The sequence below is a fragment of the Moschus berezovskii genome, chromosome 15 (assembly GCF_049115385.1).
Source record: "Moschus berezovskii isolate FMDL1 chromosome 15, NW_MosBer_1.0, whole genome shotgun sequence".
Taxonomy (NCBI): Eukaryota; Metazoa; Chordata; class Mammalia; order Artiodactyla; family Moschidae; genus Moschus; species Moschus berezovskii.
The window spans coordinates 73,568,178-73,592,822 of record NC_142474.1 but is presented as its reverse complement, the minus strand read 5'-3'; the positions used below and the strand labels follow the sequence as shown (position 1 = coordinate 73,592,822).

The 24,645-nt window shown below is 42.5% G+C and overlaps 1 protein-coding gene across 6 annotated transcripts in view; it reads right to left on the bottom strand.

Moving 5' to 3' along the window:
• The window catches only part of PRKCQ (protein kinase C theta), a 155,611-nt gene that overhangs the window by 23,872 nt on the left and 107,094 nt on the right, over positions 1-24,645 (bottom strand). For all 6 annotated transcript variants that reach the window (XM_055427121.2, XM_055427130.2, XM_088844201.1 and 3 more), the window contains exons 13-14: positions 3,006-3,097; positions 880-942 (exon numbers count right to left, since the gene is read on the bottom strand). In XM_055427121.2, the coding sequence (XP_055283096.1) occupies positions 880-942; positions 3,006-3,097 (155 nt within the window). The remainder of the gene's footprint in view (positions 1-879; positions 943-3,005; positions 3,098-24,645) is intronic.

Genomic DNA, 24,645 nt, shown 5'->3' with positions numbered 1-24,645 from the left:
ACTCTGTAAGCACTGGAATGGACCATCCCAGATGGAATGCTTCTGGACCACATTATACACAGTTTGTTGTTTTCAGCAATTTGTGCAGAGCATCACTTAGCCTTTCCTAATGACTCGGAGTCCTTCCCGAGCTCTGGTCACAGAAAAGCAGGTGATCCCATTCTCCTGGACCGTGAGCTTGTCCTGCTTTCTCCCTTTATGTCAGTCCTGTGCAGGCCTCCAGCTGCTCAGCTGGCATCCTGTCTAGCTCCTTTTATTAAAAAAAAAAAAAAAAAATTCCCCCTCTAATCTGCAGTGAGTTGGAAACTAGATAACTAAGCCTTTGAAGATTTGTATGTTAAATGAGTTCAAGTGTGCCTTGAGAAATGGACACTGAAGTACATTAGCTTTTATCCAAGAAGGTTGTGAGATGATGGTGTACAGTAAGTTCTGGATGGATATCCGCTCAAGAAAGAGGGGACACGTGGCGTCCTGCGTACGGTGACTAGGTGCAGGCATGTAGGTTTTCACAGGCGTGTTTGAGTGTTCAAGGAAGGACTTCCCTCCGCCCTCACCCAGGAGGACACTCAATATGCAGATACAGGGAAGAGCGAAAAGGAGACGACAGAGAGAAAGGAACGGGAGGAGATGAGACAGAGGGAGGCGAGAGGGAGCAGCAAAGGAAGAACAGCACGGGGTCGCAGCCCCTTGGCTCTGAGACGGGAATTTCCTCCTTGGTTGGTAAATCAGTATCCGTGATCACTCTGGGCGGGAGGCCTGGGTGTGGAGCTTTGCGCCACAAAAGCACGCTGACCACTTCCCGTCACCTGAGCTCGATGATTAAACCACCGGAGCAGGGATCCTGATATCCCAGGGCTTCTTCCCAAAGAGCCAGCTTACCTGTAGACAATTCCTTTGGAATGAAGGAACTGCAGACCGAGGATGATTTCGGCAGCATAGAACCTGAGCAAGGGAAAATTGAGGTTCCACATGAAATGTTTAGTGGAGAAAGGTTCCCCTTTAGATAGAGTGAGCGTGTGGCATTCTGCTAGATGTACATGCGGAATTTTGTTTAATCCTAACTAAAGGAAGACAGCATCCATTCTACACGCCTAGCTTCAGAACTGAGAGAATGAAACAGAGCTGGTGGCTAGTGCTTCTTCTTATACTGTAAATGAGAATGCTTGAATTATCATTTTGGAGGGTTATGAGAACATTTAAAGACCCTAAATGTAATAATAATGTAATAATAATTTTCCCTTTTATTTTAAAATCTACCTGGACCCCAGATTCCTCATGGACCTGACTTGCTCTTGTGTAAAAGATGCAGTTTGAGAGGAGGAACGCATACAGGTAGACCTCAGTGATCTCGCAGGTTCGGTTCTAGACCACTGCAGTAAAGCAGATCTTTTTTTTTGGGGGGGGGTTGGTTTTCCTATGCATACAAATGTTACATTGACACTATACCAGTCTATAAGGTATGCAATAGTCTAAAAAATGCACATGCCTTAATTAAAAATACTTGCTGTGAACTATACTTCAATAAAAATAAATTAAAAATACAGCTAAAAGATGCTAACCATCATCTGACAATTCAGAGTTGCCACAAACCTTCATTTATTGAAAAAAAAATGGGTATCTGCAAAGCATGATAAAATGAAGTGCAATAAAAGGAGAAGCCTGTGTTAGGGGGTGATCCTGTGCTCTCCACCTTCAAAGATGAGTGACTCAAAGGAGGTGAGTTTAACCGTCACTAGTTGGATTAGATATAAAGGAGAACTTCCCGCAAGTGTGATCTGCTGGATCTTGGAGAGGAATGAGGGAATCCCTTCCCGGGAGGCAGTGAGGACAGACAGACAGTGTGTGTCTGTGATCCTCCCACACCAACAGACCTGGAGGGGACTGGGAGAACCCTTTATAGCAGAAAAATGCCCGAAGATTTCTGTGCTGCAGAAATCCCATAAAATTATCCCCTGGCACTTGGCTGACGGGTCCTGGAGACAAGATCAGCGGTGAGCTAACCACTGGATGTGCTGAGACGGACGTTTCAGCCGGGGTTTCTGCAGAAGCTGCTGGAAAAGTCTGTCTGTCAATGCAACTTGACATGAACCACTCTGAGTGTTTGTTGGGAGTGAGCGAGAGATTGTTGAGGAAGGCTAGTGTGTACCCACACTTTTAGGTAGGCCCAGGGGCACAGTTTTAGGATGTCTCAGGGGTTTGATGACTCGGGAGAGAGGGCCCGAGGGCGGCAGGATGCAGGGGGTTCTGTGAGCTCTGCTACAGTCCACCTCGTGAACCACCTTGCTTGACTCTGCCTGCATCCAGGCTGCGTGTGTGCGTTCAGTTGCTCAGTGGTGTTTGGACTCTGTGCGACCTCATGGACGGCAGCCCACCAGGCTCCCCTGTCCTTGGCATTTTCCAGGCAAGAAAACTGGAGTGGGTTGCCGTTTCCTGCTCCAGGGGATCTTCCTGACCTGAGGATCAAACCTGAGTCTCTTGCATCTCCTGCATTGGCAGGTGGATTCTTCACTACTAGAGCCACCCGGGAAGCCAGCATATAGGGTGGTTTGACACCAAAGAAGGTGGAGATTTATTCTCAAGAGAAAGCAAATGTCTCTTCCTGTTCTCCTGCCCCCAGAGCTGAATGCTTGATGCTTTACTCTGAGCTTCCCTTGAAAGGCCCCTGTGGACATCCCACCCATGACCCCTGTTCCATCTGACTTCCATCAAGGGGCAAATATTGCTTCTAGGTTCAGGAGACTTAGAAGGCTGATGAATTGGGGTAGTTCCTTAAACTAAGGAACCTGGCACTTGATCTCGAGGCAGAAAAATGAGATAAAACTAACTGAGTGGAAGCATTGGGAGCTGGGAAAACAGGTGCTTCATTGGATGTGCTTCTGGGGTCACCTCGCCCTGGAGTTTAGGTCCACTGAGTAAAGCATGTGGGAAAAAGCAAGGTGCGGGCACAGTGGACCCCAGTCCCCGACCAGACAAGGGGGAACCCCAACCCTATGAAGGGCTCTTACGTGGCTCTGCAGAGGTCGAACTTGTGGCAGCTCTGGATGTGGTACATTAAGTCTCCTCCGTTGAGATACTCCATCACAAAAAAGAGGTTCTCCTGCAGAAAGACACGACAATCCCACTGTGAGCTTCTCTAAGACAAGGGCTATTTGTTTATTGGGGTATAGCTGCTTTACAACAACGTGTTTCACATGGTTTCTGCTGTGCAACAACGTGAATCAGCTGTGTGTATACCTATATCCCCTCCCCCTTGGACCTACCCACATCCCACCCCCTAGGTCATCACCAAGCACCAACCTGAGCTCCCTGTGCTATACAGCAGCTTCCCACTAGCTAGCTATTCTACACATGGTAGTGTGTACATATCAGACCCAATGTCCCAATTCGTCCCACCCCCCGCCTCCTCCCTGTGTCCGTACGTCCATTCCCTTCATCTGTGTCTGTTTCTGCCTTGCAAAGAGGCTCATCAGTACTATTTTTCTAGATTCCACATATATGCATTCATATAAGATACTTGTTTTTCTCTTTCTGGCTTACTTTTCAAAAGAATGAGTTCCATTATTTCAGAGGTACCAATTCTGTCTTGAAATCCCTGACAAAAAGGCTGGCAAGATAGTTTAGTTGATCTGCAGTATTTCTGAACCCCAGGAAGTCTGGGAAGTTGGGGGTGGTGGTGAGCGTGATGTTGGATGCCTGAATGCGCTGATGCAGTGGAGCAGACGGGGCACATGAGGGAGGCGCCACCTGGACTTGCCCACCTGACCGTGGGACGGTCCCGGGCTCGTCAATGGGTGCTCACTGTCTACCTACCGAAGCTGACAAGGGTGTAGGATGGTAAAAGTGGGGCTTCCCTGGCGGCTCAGACGGTGAAGAATCTGCCTGCCAATGCAGGAGACATGGGCTCTATCCCTGACTCGGGAAGCTCCCCTGGAGGAGGAAGTGGCAACCCACTCCAGTACTGTTGTCTGGGAAATCCCATGGACAGAGGAGTCTGTTGGGCTACAGTTCAACGGTTGCAGAGAGTCAGACACGACTTAGCAACTGAACACACACGCATGAGCACCCTGATTTTGAGAGTCCTCATGAACCACAGAATTAGTAATCTATTCGGTGTGGGGATGGCTGGCATGTCTGCACATAAATCTGCACCTGTGAACCTCACCCGGGTGATTTTTTAATTTTTTTAAACAAGTAACTACCATGATGCCCGCAAGAAGGTCACAAAATAAAGGTGCGAGGACTTCCTCCTGTTTAAGTCAGCTCCTGGTTATGCCAATGGAGCTCGGCCTGGGGGAAATACCTCTGTGCAACACGTCCTGACTGCCTTAACATCTAAGTCAATGCCGCCACAAGCCAAGGGCTGAGAAGCAGAATGGGTTAGGACAGAGCAGGCTGGCACGATTCTGAGCTGACAAGAGTGCAGGTGTATCCCTTTTCGATTGGCCTTTGTCTTTTGTTTCTGAATCGTGTGTTTTGTTCTCTTGTAAAGAACTCAAGCAGGCTGGCTCAGAGTGTATTATTTCTGATTTCAGAAAGAGTCCAAACAAAGAATTAGAATTCAATAACCTCGAGGATTTGCCCCCGAGTCCGAGCATTCGGTGAGTCTTTCATTTTGCCTACTTAGCTGGAAAAACCATACTGTTTATCAAGTAGCTCCATGAAAAAGTGAATTTTACGAGAGGAAGGTTGCTTTACTTAAGATGCTCCCTCCAGCAGGGGTTTGGCTGAGGTTCTTATTCACAACCCAAGAAAACATTGAGCATCTTTTCATCCCATCAGTGAAGTCAGTTTTATTTTTTATTTAAAACCATTTTTTTTGGCTGTGATGCACAGCTTGTGGGATTTCAGTTCCCTGACCAGGAATTGAATCTGGGCTGTCAGCAGTGAGAATGCAGAGTCCTAACGTCAGGAAGTCCCTGAAGTCCGTTTTCACTGGGGTTTGCCAGTACCCTGATTATGGGCACTAAAATAAGTGATACAGTGAAGAACCTCTGGCTAACAAGACAGCATTTGATACATCATTCAATAATGTTTATCTCTCAGCTCCCCAGTTTGCAAATATATCTATGGAATACATGCTGTTCTGTGTCTGGCCCACAAAAGCAAGAGAGTCAGAGTTAGTTTCTGCTTTGCTGTGGTTCTCCAACAATTGAAGGCAATAATTAATGCTGATATGCTGGCAGAGACCGAAGGCGGGAGGAGAAGGGGACAACGGAGGATGAGATGGTTGGGTGGCATCACTGGCTCAGTGGACAGTGAGACCAAGCAAGCTCCGGGAGACGGTGAAGGACAGGGAAGTCTGGCGTGCTGCAGTCTGTGGGGTCACGCAGAGTGGGGCGTGACTGAGCGACTGAACCACGACAACATGCCGTGAGCAGGCTCAGGGGTAAGAACCCTCCTGCAGTGTGGGAGCTGCAAGAGATGCGCGTTCAGCCCCTGGGTCGGGAAGACCCCCTGGAGTAGGAAATGGCAACCTACTTCAGGAGTCTCGCCTGGGAAATCCCACAGACAGAGAAGCCTGGCGGCTTACAGTCTACGGGATCACAGAGAGTCAGACACGACTGAAGGGACCAAGCATGTGTACATACATGCTGCACACAGATATGTATTCAGAGCTCTGTGGTCCTCTCTTTTTCCCCTTTAAAAAAGGTCTTTATTCTTGTAGAGTCATTTATTTTTTAAACTTTTTTTATTGGCGTATAGTTGCTTTACCATGTTGTAAAGCAACAATGTTAGTTTCTACTATATCGCAAAGTGCAAAGTCAGTTAAATATTCAATTCAGTTCGGTTGCTCAGTTGTGTCTGACTCTCTGTGACCCCATGAATCACAGCACGCCAGGCCTCCCTGTCCATCACCAACTCCCAGAGTTCACTCAAACCCACTTCCATCAAGTCGGTGATGCCATCCAGCCATCTCATTCTCTGTTGTTCCCTTCTCCTCCCGCCCCCAATCCCTCCCAGCATCAGTCTTTTCCAGTGAGTCAACTCTTCGCATGAGGTGGCCAATGTATTGGAGTTTCAGCTTTAGCATCAGTCCTTCCAATGAACACCCAGGACTGGTCTCCTTTAGGATGGACAGTTTGGATCTCCTTGCAGTCCAAGGGACTCTCAAGAGTCTTCTCCAACACCACAGTTCAAAAGCATCAATTCCTTGGTGATCATTATTGAGTACTTTCAAAACTTCAGAACAACAAAGGATTCTGTGTGTTTACGTGCAAAGTACTGTATTTTCCACAGCGTCTACAAATATCTTTCATCACCTGGCTGATGGGATGTATTTTGTTCTCCTGTGTTTTGGGTTGACTAAAAAGTTCATTCAGGTTGACCTGTAAGATGTTATGGAAAAACCCAAATGAACTTTTTGCTCAACACAATACTCATAAAAATATGAGAGACCAATACGGGGCCTCTAACATCTGGAAAAGACTCTGATGCTGGGAGGGATTGGGGGCAGGAGGAGACGGGGACAACAGAGAATGAGATGGCTGGATGGCATCACCAACTTGATGGACATGAGTTTGAGTGAACTCCGGGAGTTGGTGATGGTCAGGGAGGCCTGGCGTGCTGTGACTCATGGGGAGGCAAAGAGTTGGACACGACTGAGCGACTGAACTGAACTGAACATCTAAATTCCTTTGTATTCATCTTCTTTGTGAAATATTTATATTAAATTTAGCTGTAAAAGCACTTTATACTACTAAAAAGAGGAAGGCAGGTCGCTGCTATATACAGGGATAGAAGTACTTAGACACTTTGCTAATCTAAGAATTGAAAAAAAATAATTTTTCATGTGAGAGATATGTATTCATCTCAGTGGTTTTCAAAGCCAAGTCCTTGATCACTAAGGTCTAAATTTAACCCAGATGTTACGCTTGAGTCTCTGCCTTGGTGGATCCCACCCTTGTTACTTACTCTGTTGATGCCCTGAGTGTGGACGAGAGTCCGAGTGGAGGCGAGTCCCCTTCAGAGGGCTGACTACCTCTGCAAGATTTATATCTTTACTTCTACTTAATGTCCCCCCCAAAGCAAGGTTTCAGTTTGGAATTACAGACTGAGCAAGTTGCTTCCTGGACATCCACATCTCTGGGGTGGGGAGGAAGAGCATGGAGCTGGGGTCGGGGCTGCCCACGCCAGGAGCTCACAGAACCAGTGAGTGACCCAGCCTAGGGCGGAGCTCGCATCACCGAGGCACACCTGCGCAGCACCTGGGCAGGGCGCACCCAGGTCCCCTGTTCCTCCACGCGCACACCCGTGTCAGGGTGGCCAGGAGAACACTCGGTGTCTTAGGCATGCTTGTAATTTAGAAGACTGGAGTCACTCTGAGTCTGGAGTACTTAATTTATTCCTTAGTTGTTTACAAAGCCATAAGCTAAAACATCCTAGGAAACAGGTTTATTTCCTTTTTTTCAAAAAGAATAATATCAAAGAAACCCAAAGATAATCACATGTACTTCTGATTCCTGAACGTTGGGTGCGTATGTGTGTGAGCGGGACAAGGCGCCCTGCAGGCCGGCAGACCCGTTCATTCCGTATGGCCTATTTGTATTTCTGCTCTAAGTTCTAATTAGTAAAGCTCACTGCCTTCCATAGGTTTGTTAAAATGTGTCAGAAATAAAGTGCCCAAGTTTCTAGAGGCTTGTACCTGCACCAGAATGTGGGCTCAGTCGGTATTTTCTGGCTTAATTGTCCCACAGGGTCATCTTGTAGTAAGTAACACAGTCTCTTCTTCTGTAACATGTGCTAGCAGGGATTCAGTTCATGGTTTTAAAACTGTTTTCCCTGATATGACTGGGTCGCTGCTAAGAGGAAATAGCGTAGTTAGGCTGACGGACTTTGCTCCAAACTGCTGCCCTGCTTGACAGTTGTGTGACCTCGGGTGTCTCTGTGAGCCCTGCAGGGGTGACCTTGATTTCCTTGTTTGTAAAATGGGGATGATAATAGTGTCTACTTCAGAAGCTTGCTATGAAGGATAAATGATCTAAAATACATAACATGCCTAGAAATGATTTAAAATATGTAACATGCAACCCACTCCAGTGTTCTTGCCTGGAGAACCCCAGGGACAGAGGAGCCTGGTGGGCTGCCGTCTATGGGATCGCACAGAGTCAGACACGACTGGGGCGACTTAGCAGCAGCAACATGCCTAGAACATGGACTCGCAAACAGTAAATGCTTTATAAACATCGGCTGTTATTTACGACTATAATTATTATACATAATATACATGCATGTGAGAAATATACATTCACAAGCACAGAAAGGATCCTGGAACAGACTGAATTTTAACATAAAAGACAAGTTTTAAGGAATACGGTTTTGATGTGAAAATGATCTACTCTGCTGAAGATTTTAAAGTTATCTTTCCCCCCTTCATTAGCAATGAGAAATTAATACTGAAAAAAGATGAAATACTCAAAAATCCTACCTCTGGGCACCTTTGAATGATATAGCTAGAAATGACTCTCTTCTTTAATGTTTTTGTGTATTCTCCAATTTTTAAAGTATATTTTGGTATAATTACTTTTATAACTAGGGAAAATACTAATGAAATTCCCTTAAGAATATATGAGTGAGTGAGTTTTCCATCACCTGATGTTTCTATAGTGTGGATTCTCTGTATTTACCATGGGGTTTGCTATTTGATATGGACATCTTGATTCAGGATTTGATGTAAGTAAGATGCTATCTTTATTTGCGCAACTAAATTGAAACTGGCAGGCTAAGCATTATGAAGACAGCATGACCATGTAGCACCTGATACTCCGTGATAAGATCTAAGTCATCTGATAAAATAGTTCTTACATCATTTTAATCAAAATAGTACAAATTTTAAAAAAGATTTTAAAAACGAATCCATAACGAAAAGATCTGAAAGGGAAAGCCTCATTAAAGTAAAAGTTTACATTGACAATGTGAAAGATGATTAAATGTAAGATTAAAGTGACAGATTTAACAAAATCAGTGGTGTAATTCTCATAGGACTGTGTTTGCATGCCAGTGTCCTTTGGAGGAATTACAAGACCCAGGTCTGTGAATATATCAGGACTTACAACATGAGCTTATTCTTTAAAAGACATTTTGTGAATGAACATTCTAGAATTGGTAAAGGGGAAAGGTAAACTTATCCTAATATGATCTGGCTTCTACCTGGTTTCTCCTTAGAAGGGTTACATTTGTTTTCCACAGGACAGTGAAAACAAAGAACATGGGAAGTTATTCAGTCACAGTTAGTAGCGTCAAGAACTGAACCAATAAGGGAACAGTTGCCAAATGTGCATAATTATCAGCAAAGTGCGTACTTTTTAGCATTAGAGATTTTATGATTTTATCAAAGTTGTAATAATTTTGAGATTACACGGAGAACGTGGCAAATAAGATCAGGAATATAGATTCCCCTTCCAGAAAAAACAAAAGGAGGAAAAGAATAATTACAGTCATGTTTTCAGGTTTTTTTTAATCCCAGGGGCTAGTGAGTTAATGTAGTAACCTTTATGTAGGAGAAGATTTGCATGTTTGAAACAACAAAATTAGAATTCAAATATTTATTAAAAATGTCCAACTATAAGGCCTTTTCTGGCAGTCCAGTGGTTAAGACCTTGTGCTTCTAATGCAAGGGGCACAGGTTCAATCCCTGGTCAGGGAACTAAGATTCCACATGCCCCACAGGGTGACCAAAAAGAAAAAATCCAAGTATACCAGTATGCTTTTCGGAGAATCATATGTTTTGAAGCATATGTAATAAGGGCTGGAACATCCAAGATGACAGAATAACAACATGGAAACTAGAGAACAGACTTCAGCTCAACATTGGGGTGTGTCCTATTAGAGCCAGTGGCAAGTGTGGGATGGTGCACCCTGAAGTATGAAGGGAAGTTGGCCCGTATCTAAAAGGAAATTCTCCAGATCAATATTTAGCCCTGTGCCACAGACTAAGAACTCCATACATAGTTACCTTTATTATGTGTATTGTTATTATTTTGTTAGAACAAATGAAACATGTTCTATATTCCTATGTGTTCTCTCTATATACCTTCATAAGGACCAAGAAGGTATGTGATGACTTTAGAATTCTTCCAAATCTCGCGCCAGTTAAGTGGCCACATGTGGAAAGCACGCTACCCACTCCAACCCCTAGCCTCCACAACAGGGAGTTGCACACGTTTCCAGCTAAAAAAAGAAAACATGCTTCTTTATATCAAGGGAAAGTGCTATTTACATGGAGAAATGGAAAGATGCATACACACGCAGTTACAGAAAGGCAAACCACAGGAACAACATCATCTTTTCGGGTTTTATCAGCTGAAAAGCCTGAGGAGGTGAAAGATAATGGCTATTAAGTAGGATTTGGTGAATCTGAAAGATAGTTATGGGGGAGATCCTCTTTAAGCCTTCAAAGAAGGCAGAGTGGATTTGCAGACAAGAGGTTCTTTCCAGATGTCCTCGAAGGAGATGCAAAAGGCTGGTGTTTTGTGGAAAGCTGGTGTCTGGGGCTTTGGGAGAATAGCTGATGCAGGAACCAACTGACAATGAGGGCACGTGAGCCTTGAGGAAACGTTACACAAATCACATCAAGGTGAGAAAATACCTGTGAGCTTAGAGCAGGTGTGTGGAAAGGGCATGGCATTTTCGACTCAGCAGGCAACACATGCAGGCAGAGTTCCTGCATATTTGTGCATTAATTACCTATTACCATCAGCGTCTAGGGAGAGGGTGGGACCTGAGGCTAGAGTTTTGAGTACAACAGGAATTTACTATACACCCACTAAACTATTCTTTTCTTTTTTTGGTAAATTGTGAATCGAACATCTGCTGAATCAGTTTAGTTGCATAGAAAGGGCATCTGAAACACATCAGAGTGAAGGGCAATTTCTGAAATAACAGTTTTCAAGCATTCATAGTATCAAAAACTGGCAGAGTCCTGTAAAGAAAAGAGACATATGCTATATAACACAGGAGTCCAGCCTGGTGTTCTGTGATGACCTAGAGGGGTGGGAGCAGGGAGGGCAGAGAGAATCAAGAGGGAGGTGATATGTGTATAATCATGACTGAACTGCGTTATCGTATGGCAGGACCCAACACATCACTGTAAAGCAATTTTCCTCCAAATAAAGAATAAATAAAAACCATTAACTACTTTATGAAATTTTTAAAAAGAGTTACCTATGAATGGGGACATCACAGAAAGTTAATTCTCATCTTAGTTCATGGATAAGTGTTTTTGAGGATGTGGTTTATGTGGTTTTCTTTTCCTTGCTCAAACTGTGATCAGTGTCAACACTCCTTAACTGCACCAGAGGGTTTATGGATTAAAGTGTTTTTGCAAGCTTTAGACAAGGGAGTTTCTGAATGAAATGCTTGACATTAAAAACCTTCCAGCAGTCTTAATGGATTTTTACCTTCAAACTACGGGAATTCTCACAGTTTGACTTTTTATTTTTTTTAAAAAAACTACCATGCTGAAGGAGTTTTTCTTCTATTTCAGATAATAACTTGCAGTTCATATGACACTTTTCTCCACAAAGGAGTCAAACTTCTCTGTAAATGCTATATATTCTTTAATGCTGTCCCTTGGAGGCTAAACGGGGAGAATTGAGGTTACAAAGAAACGTTATTTGACTTGTTGAAAGACACGGGAAGCGTCAGGCATCAACTCTTGCTCTGAATTCATGAGCAGAGGAGTGACTGTGGCGAGGCCGGCCTTGCGTGCTCTATTATGAAGGGAAAGTGAAACTCAGTTTTCTGTTTCATAAAAGAGACATTGCAAGGTAATATTGACAGAGAAGAGTCATCTGGTTCAGATAGGGTGTGTGGAAGTCGAGGGCGGTGGCGTAAACACATGAAGTACACCAGCATTCTCACTCCTTATGTCAAACTGAGGACTCTGCATTTGGACGCCTGCAAAACAGCTGGGCGTTCACTCACATTCGGCCTGAAGAATGGGGAGGGCCTGGAGATGCGCTCTGTGATCGAAAACGTCTTGTAGGTGCAAGTACTGTGTTGGCTACAAAGCACATTTGGGTTTCATCTTAAGATCTTACAGAAAAGTTGGAATGCGCATTATGGCCATCCCAACACTTGAATACAGGTGGGCCTTTCAGGATTCAAAGGAGACACAGATGAATGTAGACCACAGTTTACTTTTCGTTTCTAAGGAAAGATTATTTCCTTAAAAAAACAAAACAAACCCAAAGTGTTAGATCCTGTGGAGTCCCATACCAAGGTCACAGGTGCAGAGCCTGGAACCAAGATCATCTCTGGAATTGACTGAGCCCCTATAGTAACTGTTGCCATGAGCCCCTAATCGAAAGTGGCAGCTCCCTGATCCCACATTAGGTAAAAATCCCCATCCTAGCCGATCACCTAATGTCACCCTTCCAGCAGGAACTGTCTTTGTCTTGAGGCTGTAAAAACTGGCTACTAACCCATGAAAGTGTTGGGGCTCCCTGAGCCAGCCTGCTCTACTTGCTGCGCCCTCCTTATCTCTGCTCTTTGTTCTTAACAAACTCACTCCTTTCTGAATTACTCTGTGTCTGGAAGTGTGTTTTTTTTTAATTTTTAAAAAATTTGTAATTGAAGGATAACTGCTTTACAGTATTGCATTGGTTTCTACCAAACACCAACATGAATCAGTCATAGGTTTACCCATGTCCCTTACCACTTGAATATCCCTTCCACCACCCTCCCCACCCCTCTAGGTTGTTACAGAGTCCCTGTTTGAGTTCCTGAGTCAAACAGAAAATTCCCATTAGCTATCTATGTTGCATACCGTTATGTATGTTTCCATGTTACTTTCTCCATACCACCCACCCTCTCCTTCTCCCCTGTAGCCGTGTCCATAAGTCTGGCCTCAATGCCTTTGTCTCCATTTGCTGCTCTGCATGGAGAAGGCAATCGCAAGCCACTCCAGTACTATTGCCTAGAAAATCCCATGGATGGAGGAGCCTGGTAGGCTGCAGTCCGTGGGGTTGCTAAGGGTCGGACACGACTCAGCGACTTCACTTTCACTTTTCACTTTCACACATTGGAGAAGGAAATGGCAACCCACTCCAGTGTTCTTGCCTGGAGAATCCCAGAGACGGGGGAGCCTGGTGGGCTTCCGTCTATGGGATCACACAGAGTCGGACACGACTGAAGTGACTTAGCAGCAGTAGCAGCAGCAGCTGCTCTGCAAATAGGTTAATCAGTACCATCTTTCTAAATTCCATATATATGCATTAGCATGCAATCATTGTTTTTCTCGTTCTGACTTACTTCACTCAGTATAATAGGCTCTAGGTTACTCTGTGTGTGGAAATTCTTTTCCAACCCATGCTTAGACCCACAACAGAGGCATCTTTTCTGTTTTTTTTTTTTTTAAAGAGACAATAGTCCCCACATGGAGTCACCTGTGCTAAGCCCACATTACCAGCTGACACTTAATACCTAACCTATCTGCAGTTCCAACCTTCCCCAGCGATGCAGTCTTAACTGGTCAATCTGGAACTTTCTGGTCAGTGCAAGTGAGGTCAGCTGCCTGATATAAACCCTCTCCTCCCCTAAGGGAAGGTGGTCTCGCCTGAAACAATCTGCCTTTTCCTTGTCCCTCCCCAGTTTCTGTCTATAAAGGCTTCCAGCCTCCTCGAGCTCCTTTTTATTTGCTAATTGAGATGCTGCCCAATTCAAGAATCACTGAATAAAGTCAATTAGAGTCCTAAATATACTCAGCTCAATTTTGTGTTTTAACAGGTTTGGTGACGGTGACAGGATCTGAAGGAAACTTCTGACAGCTTTGAGGAGAAGGAGAAGCACAGGAGACCACTGACTTCTCTCTCCCGCTATTACAAAGGTTGTGGGTGAGTTCCCTTGGTTTTGAGCTCTGCTCTTTGCATTGAGCTCCTGATGACATTTAATTGGCTTTCCAGGCCCCTGTTTGCTCGGAGTCCCTGGTTCCGTGCTGGGTCCTGCTGGTGGTTTAGGCTGAAGCTCCCCATGTGCTTGGAATCCCCCTGCAGATTCCATACTGGGAGCTCCTGGTGGCATTTTTGGGGTTTGCTGGTTCAGTCCTTCCCCCAGTCCCAGGTTCCACGTTGGGAACTGTTGATGGTATGCAAGGTCTTTGTCTTGGGCAGGATGCAATGACAGTGCTCGGTTATTCCTGGTGTGTTAAGGTGCGCACCTGTTTGTCTTATGTAGATAAAGGCTACTGTTGATGGGAATTTCAGAGGCAAGAAAAGCCACAAAATTGGTGGGCATGGATCGAGCACTCAGAAGCTGCTAGAATGCTTACCACCTCACCCAGAGACTCCTGGGTTAGGACAGGATAGTTATGGAATGGCTTAGAGTGACACTGAGTCACCTGCCCACCTCAAAACATCCATGCAATGGGGTATGTGCATTGCATAAAAACCACACAAGCCCCATAGCACACCTGTCTCTGAGAGACCCAAAAGGCCCAGCCAGAAGAAGACGGGACCTTTCAATTCTAAAGGAGTTAGTGTGCCACCCGCTTACAGTGTCAGGTTGGGGGCCAAAATATGGCTGGACAGCAAAGTGGCTGAGCTACCTTTGTGGCTGAGGGTCCTACTAGCCCTCAGGGAAATGACCACAGCCATTACGGGGAAAGTTAGTTGAGATTATTTAAAAAGTACACTTGAAAATAAGACCTTCCAAATCAAACACACAGAATGGGGATACCTGTTTTAACACATTATCAACTGGGTTTTGTTTTTTCTTTTAGTGGAAACTAATGCCTGTGGCTGGCAATTCGTTATGTAAATGAATATTGAACTACCTGCATTTGAGTAAATATCAACAACTTTTTATTTTGGACTTAATGTATTTATTTGAAATTTTGTACATGTCTGACTAAAGCATTCTAATGTTTCATGAGAGCGTGACAGGCAGAATGTAGCAGATACTGCAGCGCAGCGGACAGAAGATCTATTACAAATACACTGGTTTTTGCTGCATTTTCCCCTGGAAAAGCAGACTGCTGGATGCATTTGGGGGGTGGAGTTCCTGTGGGTATTATTTCCTCTTGAATATGTTCTTTTATTTTACCTGACAGTCGACAAAGTGGATCTTTGTGTGTGTGTGTTGGGGGGGGGTGTGCTCTTTAGAAATAAGAAATTTTCCAATGCATCATTTTTGAAAATGTTGATAATAAACTTGTGTTTATAATATATGCAAGGTTGGAACAAAAACCTAATGGAGCCAAATGTGAATGATAATGACAATTATGTTGTATAATGAACCTCTGATCAGCTTCAAGCTCTTAACAGCTCTGCACAGTGATGTTAATTGTATCATGCTCTAAAAACATATTGATAAGTCTCTGGTCAATAATAATCGGGTAACAAAAGATGGACTAATCTGTCTCCTGTTAACAATGTGTTAGCTGGCAGGCAGAGGCCTCCAAAAGGCTTCAAGATGCCAAAGGAGCTTCATTAACAATTTGTGCAACAGGCTAATGAAATGCTAAAGACACAGGAGGTTCCTAAAACAGGCTGTAAGATGGGCATTACCCAACCTTTACTACTCCCTTCTGTCCCCCTTTATTTGGACACTCATTCTAGTAATCTGACCTAAATTGTCTTTCTACCCTGAAGAGAATACAAGATCATAAACAAAAGTCCACCAAGTCAGTGGACTCACAGATAGCCCCATGTCTACTCTCAATGGAAGACCCCCATAAAGGCCCCTCCCAGGACGGTCAAGACCGAGGGATTTTCTGGTAAATTGCTACATCATTCCCTTAAGCAGCTAAGGTCAACTAAAATTTAAATTAAAGAGAAACAATGACCGAGCTTTGGTAGATTCCAGAGATACACTCTACTGTACACCCCACTTTAAGCCTGCAGATGGGAATCCCAGGAAAACTGGCAGAAGGCAGCTCAGGAGGGAATTCTTCCCTGAATCAGCTCTCCTGGATCCTTATCAATCCATAAGACAGACAGGAAAAGACAGTAACTTTTATATCCACTTTAGGGACACCTCTTAAGTACAAGGGAGGGTTCTATACTGCAAGAAATATTTGCTGTTTGCCCCAACTAAAAACTGGTGAGATATTTACAAGGATTTTTTTAAAAAATAGCTTAGTGATAAGAAGTTGGTCAGAAACTGGCAGTTGATACTGACAGCATCATAGAAATTTTTTCTTTTAGACCTCTTCCCTTAAGCCAAAATAAAACTGTGTACACCCCAGAGGGAAATAAAAACCTATAGCCTTTGTGAAAGGATTTACTAAAATAGTCCAAAGGTAAACAGCTCTAACTCCAGAACATAGAAATCTTTTGATATCCATTTTAGTTAGAAATCTCCTCCCTGATATACAGGAAAAAAAGTGAATTAAGGTTAATCTAGTTGGATGGGGTAGATCAATGTAAGCTGTCATTTAAGCTGCAACCCAATTCTTTGAGGAATTAAGAGCTACTGTCATGATCTTATAAATTTTGCAAAACTAGAAATTCAGCTCTAGAGGCAGTTCAAAATTCAACTATCCCTTCCACAAAGGCCACAACCTCCCCTATTTATCTCAAAAGCCCTGTATGTATTAATAGTATAAAAATTCTGGCCTTAGGAAACCAAAGTCCTTCTTGAAGGAAACTGCATTCTATTCCCATGCCTTTGAGATGTAAATGTTATCTAAACTTTAGGGAGGTAATTCTTATCAGTAAGAAAATAAAAGGGGAAAAGTCATTTGAAACTTCAGTTCAGCCGCTCAGTCGTGTCCAACTGCAACACCATGCACTGCAGCATGCCAGGCCTCCCTGTCCATCACCAACTCTCGGAGCTCACTCAAACTCATGTCCACTGATCGGTGATGCCATCCAACCATCTCACCTTCTGTTGTCCCCTTCTCTTCCTGCCTTCAATCTTTCCCAGCATCAGGGTCTTTTCCAATGAGTCAGTTCTTTGCACCAGGTGGCCAAAGTATTGAAACTTTAGCTTCAGTATCAGTCCTTCCAATGAACACCCAGGACTGATCTCCTTTGGGATGGACTGGTTGGATCTCCTTGCAGTTCAAGGGACTCTCAAGATCTTCTCCAACACCACAGTTCAAAAGCATCAATGCTTCAGTGCTCAGCTTTCTTTATGATCCAACTCACATCCATATATGACTACTGGAAAAACCATAGCTTTGACTAGACAGACCTTTGTTGGCAAAGTAATGTCTCTGCTTTTCAATATACTGTCTAGGTTGGTCATAACTTTTCTTCCAAGGAGCAAGTGTCTTTTAATTTCATGGCTGCATTCACCAACTGCAGTGATTTTGGAGCCCCATAAAATAAAGGCCATCACTGTTCTGATTGTTTCTCCATCTATTTGGCATGAAGTGATGGGACTGGATGCAATGATCTTCATTTTTTGAATGTTGAGTTTTAAGCCAGCCTTTTCTCTCTCCTCTTTCACTTTCATCAAGAAGCTCCTTAGTTCCTCTTCGCTTTCTGCCACTTGAAACTTAGGTGAACAAAACAAAACAAAAAATCTCCTCTGTGTCTTCCCCACAAACTTTAGTGAAAATGTGTTAGCCATCTTAGCAGGTAACTTTAACTTATTTCTCTACCAGGTAAACAACTTAGATCCAGCCTCTTTCGTAAGTAGTAAATTTCTTATTACTGTACCTGATTCATGCCATTAATTTTAAAATGAAAGCTATAAAGGTCTCTGTACCTCTCTTTATGTTTATGTGTCTGTATACATGTGTTGTATGATTATTTTTCACCTCCTAATGGTATTACTAAAACTGTTAAAAAAAAAAGAAAGAGTTCCATTTAATTGGTTTGAAGAGAATTAAGCACTTATATGAAGTAGTGAAGTGAGTGAAGTCGCTCAGTCGTGTCCGACTCTTTGCGACCCCATGGACTGTAGCCTACCAGGCTCCTCTGTCTATGGGATTTTCCAGGCAAGAATACTGGAGTGGGTTGCCATTTCCTTCTCCAGGAGATCTTCCCAATCCAGGGATTGAACCCGGGTCTCCCGCATTGTAGGCAGATGCTTTACCATCTGATGTTTATTATTAAATCTTAAATTATTTTTTTTCCTAAAACTCCCAGAAATTCACAGTCATACCTCAGCAATATTACAGGTCCAGTTTCAGACAGCTACAATAAAAACTAATATCATAATAAATCAAGTCACATGAATTTTTTTATTTCCTAGTGCATATAAGGTTTATATTTACACTATACTGTGGGCTAAAAGAGTCTGATGCTGGGAGGGATTGGGGGTGGGAGGAGACGAGGACGACAGAGAATGAGATGGCTGGATGGCATCACCAACTCGATGGACATGAGTTTGAGTGAACTCCGGGAGTTGGTGATGGACGGGAGGCCTGGCGTGCTGTGATTCATGGGGTTGCAAAGAGTCGGACATGACTGAGTGACTGAACTGAACTGATGGGCTATAAGTGCAATAGCATTATGCTTTAAAATGTATGTACCTTAATTAAAAATACTTTATTGCTAAAAAAAAATGCTCACTATCTGAGCCTTCATCAAGTCATCATCTTTTTGCAGGTTGAGGATTTTATGTTAGTGTTGGTGGCTGCAGACTAATCAGGGTGGTGATTGCTGAAGGTGGTGTGCTACTGCTGCTGCTGCTGCTGCTAAGTCACTTCAGTCGTGCCCGACTCTGTGTGACCCCATAGACGGAAGCCCACCAGGCTCCCCCGTCCCTGGGATTCTCCAGGCAAGAACACAGGAGTGGGTTGCCATTTCCTTCTCCAGTGTGTGAAAGTGAAAAGTGAAGTCGCTCAGTCATGTTCGACCCTTAGCGACCCCACGGACTGCAGCCCACCAGGCTCCTCCATCCATGGGATTTTCTAGGCGATAGTATTGGAGTGGCTTGCCATTGTAGCTATGCTAATTTCTTAAAATAAGACAACAATGGTTTATTGACTGACTCTTCATTTCATGAATGATCTCTCCAAAGTGGGCAATGCTATTTGATAGCATTTTATGCACAGAACATCTTTCAAAATTGGGATCAATTCTCTCAAACCCTGCCACTACTTTAACAATTAAGTTTATATAATATTCTAAATGCTTTGTTGTCATTTCAACAATCTTCACAGCATCTTTACCAGAATTAGGTTCTAAGTCAGAAAACCACTCTTTGCTCATCCATTAAAGTTTTATCATGAAATTGCATCAATTCAGTCACATCTTCAGGCTCCACTTCTAATTCCATCACATCTGCAATTACTTCTTCCACCAAGGTCATGAATGCCTAAAAGTCATCCATGAAGGTTGGAATCAATTTCTTTCAAACTCCCGTTGATGGTGATATTTTGATTTCTTCCAGTGAATCACAAACGTCCTCAAGGGCATCTAGAATGGTGAATCCTTTCCAGAAGGTTTTCAGTTGACTTGCCCAGATCCATCAGGAATGAACATCTGTGGTGCAGAGCCTTACAAAATGTGTATGTTAGAGAATAAGACTTGAGAATTGAAATCACACCTTGGTCCTTGGGCTGCAGAATGGAAGCTGTGCTAGCAGATATGAAAACAGTAGTAATTTCATTGCACGTCTCCATCAGAGCCCTTGAGAGACCACATGATTATCAAGGAGCAGTAGTATTTTGAAAGGAATCTTTTTTCTGAGTAGATCTCAACAGTAAACTTAGAATATTCAGTAAACCACGCTGGAAACAGAGGTGCTGTCATTCAGGCTTTGTTCCATTTACAGGGCACAGGCAGGGTGGATTTAGCATAATTCTTAAGGGCTCTGGGATTTTTGGAGTGGTAAGTGACCATTGCTTCCAACTTAAAGTCACAGTTGCATTAGCACCTAACAAGAGAGTCGGTTTGTCCTTTGACACCAGGCACTGACTTCTCTTGAGCTATGAAAGTCCTAGATGGCATCTTCTTCCAATATAACACTGTACCATCTGCATTGAAAATCTGTTGGTGTAGCCTCCTTTGTTGATTATCTTAGCTAGACCTTCTCAATAATTTGCAGTGGCTTCTACATCAGCACTTGCTGCTTCAGCTTACACTCTCGTGTTATGTGTACGGCTTCTTAAACCTCACAAACCAACCTCTGCTGGCTTCAGACTTTCCATCTGCCGCTCCCTTCCTCTCCTGGCTCTCACAGTGACGGAGCGAGTAGGGCCCTGCTCTGGGTTAGGCTTTGGCTTAAGGGAACAGTGTGGCTGATTTGAGCACTCCAGACTATTAAACTTTCCTGCATAGCCGTCATAACGGTGTTTCACTTATCATTCCTGTGTTCACTGGAGTCGCACTTTTAACTTCCTTTCTGTTCACACCTTGGCTAACGGTTGGTGCAAGAAGCGTATCTTTCGACCTATCTTACCTTCCAACACGCCCTCATCCCAAAGCCTAATTATTTCTAGCTTTTGACTTAAAAGTGAGTAATGTGTGTCTTTTCCTTTCACTGAACTTTAGAGGCCACTGTAGGGTTATTAACTGGTCTACTTTCAGCTTCGTGCCTCAGAGACTAGGGGACCTGAAGAGAGGGGAGAGATGTAGAAACAGCCGGTCAGTGGAGCAGTCAGAACACACTGAATGTGTGCCGATTCACACGTTATCAACAGGGGCATTTTTGCACAAGCCAGCACCTGCGGCCAGTGATTTGTGAGTGAATATTGAAACACCCGCATTTGAGTCAATATCAACACTTTTTTTGCACTTAATGTATTTATTGGAAACTTTGTATAGTGGAGGTGATGGAATTCCAGTTGAGCTATTTCAAATCCTAAAAGATGACGCTGTCAAAGTGTTTCACTCAATACGCTGGCAAATTTGGAAAATTCAGCATGGCCACAGGACTGGAAAAGGTGTTTTCATTCCAGTCCCAAAGAAGAGCCATGCCAAAGAATGTTCAAACTACTGCACAATTGCACTCATCACACACTAGCAAAGTAATGCTCAAAATTCTCCAAGCCAGGCTTCAACAGTATATGAACCGTGAACGTCCATATGTTCAAGACGGATTTAGAAAAGGCAGAAAAACCAGAGATCAAATTGCCAACATCCACTGGATCATAGAAAAAACAAGAGAATTCCAGAAAAACATCTACTTCTGCTTTACTGATTACACCAAAGGCTTGGACTGTGTAGATCACAGCAAACTGTGGAAAATTCTGAAAGAGATGGGAATACCAGACCACCTGACCTGCCTCCGGAGAAATCTGTATGCAGGTCAAGAAGCAACAGTTAGAACCAGACATGGAACAACAGACTGGTTCCAAATTGGGAAAGGAGTATGTCAAGGCTGTATATCGTCACCCTGCTTATTTAACTTATATGCAGATTATATCATGCGAAATGCCAGGCTGGATGAAGCACAAGCTGGAATCAAGATTGCCGGGAGAAATATCAATAGCCTCAGATATGCAGATGATGTCACCCTTATGGCAGAAAGTGAAGAGGAACTAAAGAGCCTCTTGATGAAAGTGAAAGAGAAGAGTGAAAATGTTGGCTTAAAACTCAACATTTAGAAAACTAAGATCATAGCATCTGGTCCCATCACTTCATGGCAAATAGATGGAGAAACAATGGAACAGTGACAGACTATTTTTCTAGGCTCCAAAATCACCGCAGCTGGTGACTGCAGCCACGAAACTAAAAGATGCTTGCTCCCTGGAAGAAAAGCTATGACCAACCTAGACAGTATATTCAAAAGCAGAGACATTACTTTGCCAACAAAGGCCCATCTAGTCAAAGCTATAGTTTTCCCAGTAGTCATGTATGGATGTGAGAGTTGGACTATAAAGAAAGCTGAGCACAAAGAATTGATGTTTTTGAACTGTGGTGTTGGAGAAGACTCTTAAGAGTACCTTGGACTGCAAGGAGATCTAACCAGTCCATCCTAAAGGAAATCAGTCCTGAATATTTATTGGAATGATCGATGCTGAAGCTCCAATACTTTGGCCACCAGATGCAAGGAACTGACTCATTGGAAAAGATCATGATGCTGGGAAAGATTGAAGGCAGGAAGAGAAGGGGATGACAGAGGATGAGATGGTTGGATGGCATCACCGACTCAATGGACATGAGTTTGAGTAAGCTCCGGGAGTAGGTTTTGGACATGGAAGCCTGGCATGCTGCAGTCCATGTGGTTGCAAAGTCGGACACGACTGAGACTGAAATAAACTGAGTATTTTGAGTGTGTGATAGGTGCTACAGGAGGTACCTCTGTGCAAGGACAGAACACGTATTACAAATACACTGGGCTTCACTGTGCTTCCCCCTGGAAGAGCAGACCTTACACTTTCTGGAGACATTATTTTTAGTCCTATGGGTATTATTTCCTCTAGAATACGTTCTTTTATTTTACATGATAGTTGGCGAGGTGGATCTTTGTGGGGGGTTCTTTTGGAAATAAGAAATTTTGTAATGCATCATTTTTGAAAGTTTTATGATAATAGACTTGTATTTATAATAGACGCAAATTTGGACCAAAAACCTAATGGAGCAAAATGTGAATGATAACAACAACAGTAAGTTATATAATGAATTACTGATCAATCTTTTAAGCTCTGACATCTACTGTTAATGGTATCATGCTCTAAAAATATACTGATACATCTCCGGTCAATAAGATTCATGTAACAAAAGATGTATTTATACATCTCTGGTCAATGATGTGTTAAGTTTGTCGTCTTACAGGGGCATAGTTCATGATGCCCAAAACAATTATAACAGTAACATCAAAGATGACTGTAATGTAATAATATAAAAGTTTGAAATATTGCAAGAATACGAAATGTGACACAGATGTAAGTGAGAAAATGCTGTTGGAAAAATGGCACCAACAGACTTGCTCAATGCAAGGTTGCCATAAAGCTTTAATTTATTAAAGAAAAAAATGCAATACTTGTAAATTTCAATAAAGCAAAGCACAATAAAGCAAAGTAAACTGGTCCAAATGTTTCTCAAGTTCACATGATCAGAGATCATCTTTAGTAAATAAACGCTTGTTGAAGTTTGTTGGATTAACTAAAATACATGCTCTGAATTATTATCATTAAAATAATGCAAACATACAACTTTATTCTGCTTGTTTTACTGGTCAACTAAGTTCATGTTATCTGTTACAAAGTTTTTCAGCAAGAAAAATATCTTAGGGGGTGATGGATGACTTGTCCAATGCCTTATGAAGGTTTTGTGGGTAGTGTAAACATAATTATTGAGAACAAATGAGTCAAATTGATGTAAATGGGATAACAGGTTTTAGGTAACTTGTAAAATAGTTTCCTCAAAACTTTGTGGTAATCTGAAACCCAAGTTTTGCCAAGTTAAATTATGGATAGTCATTAAATATCTAGATAATTTCCAAATAAGATAAAATACTTAAACACTAATTATTGAATACAGGTTTATCTACTTTGGGCTTTTACAGACCAACCAAAGATTTTTGGGTCTATTAGTAAACTTTTTTTGTGCCATACTGAAATATATACTATCAGAAAACATGTTTCAAGAAATTTTAAAAACTGTCAAGCCACAAAATAAGAAAAGCTGCTAACATAAGACTTCATAGTTGTTTACTTTTGCTTTTCACTAAAATTAAGTATTTTTAGGGTTAAACATTATATTAAAGCTATTAGAAATAGTAAGGGAAATATCTCTGGATGCAAGGACAGTAGGATGTGTGATTTGACAATGATAGGTATGAAGAATAGAGATTTTTTTTGTTGAGGAAAAAGAAAGAAATTTTGTCCTAAATGCAGAGTGGTTATTTCAGAATGGGAAAAAGGAATAAACATAGAAAACAACTGTAGAAAGTTTGTAGGAAAAAGAGTCTTGGGAGCTGAATTTTATGCGTGGTTAAGCTATCCATGATCAGAATGAATTTATTTAAGTAAAAAAGAGTTTTAGTCAAAATTAAAATTGCTTTTTTTTTTTAAAAAGGAAAAGTTCTTTTGCACTATTGGTCTACTTTTGGTAAGCAGCTGTGAAAGGGTCTTCAAAATAAATTCCTGTGATTCCCATTATCTTTATTAGGTCTTTGATTACTTGAGTAATTGAGTCTTCTCTACTAAAAGAGACATTTTAAACAATTATGCAACTTTCTTTTTTAAAAATTAATTTATTTTAATTGGAGGCTAAGTACTTTAAAATATTGTTGTGGTTTTTGCCATACATTGACATGAATCAGCCATGGGTGTACATGTGTCCCCCATTCCCTCCCTCAGGGTCATCCCAGTGCACCAGCCCTGAGCACCCTGTCTCATGCATTGAACCTGGACTGGCGATCTGTTTCACATAAGGTAATGTACATGTTTCAATGCCATTCTCCCAAATCATCCCACCCTCACCTTCTCCCACAGAGTCCAACAGTCTGTTCTTTACATCTGTGTATCTTTTGCTGTCTCGCATATAAGGTCATCATTACCATCTTTCTAATAATTACGCAACTTTCTATATTTACCTGCAAAGTCTTTATCCCCTTGTTTGAATGGATAACTATTACTTCACAGTGAACTATGATCTTATTTGACCAAGTATTTTTAAACTCTTTGGTGTTTTTGACAAACTTCTCCCAAATCAAATTCTAAATGTAATCTTTTTGACCTCAAACCAACTTTGAGATTTTCCAGAGAGCCCCTGGAACATTTCAAAAGATTTGTTTTCTCTCCTTAGAAAAAGAGAGATGTTAAACTAACTAGGCTTATTTGATACATTAAATTGCATAGGA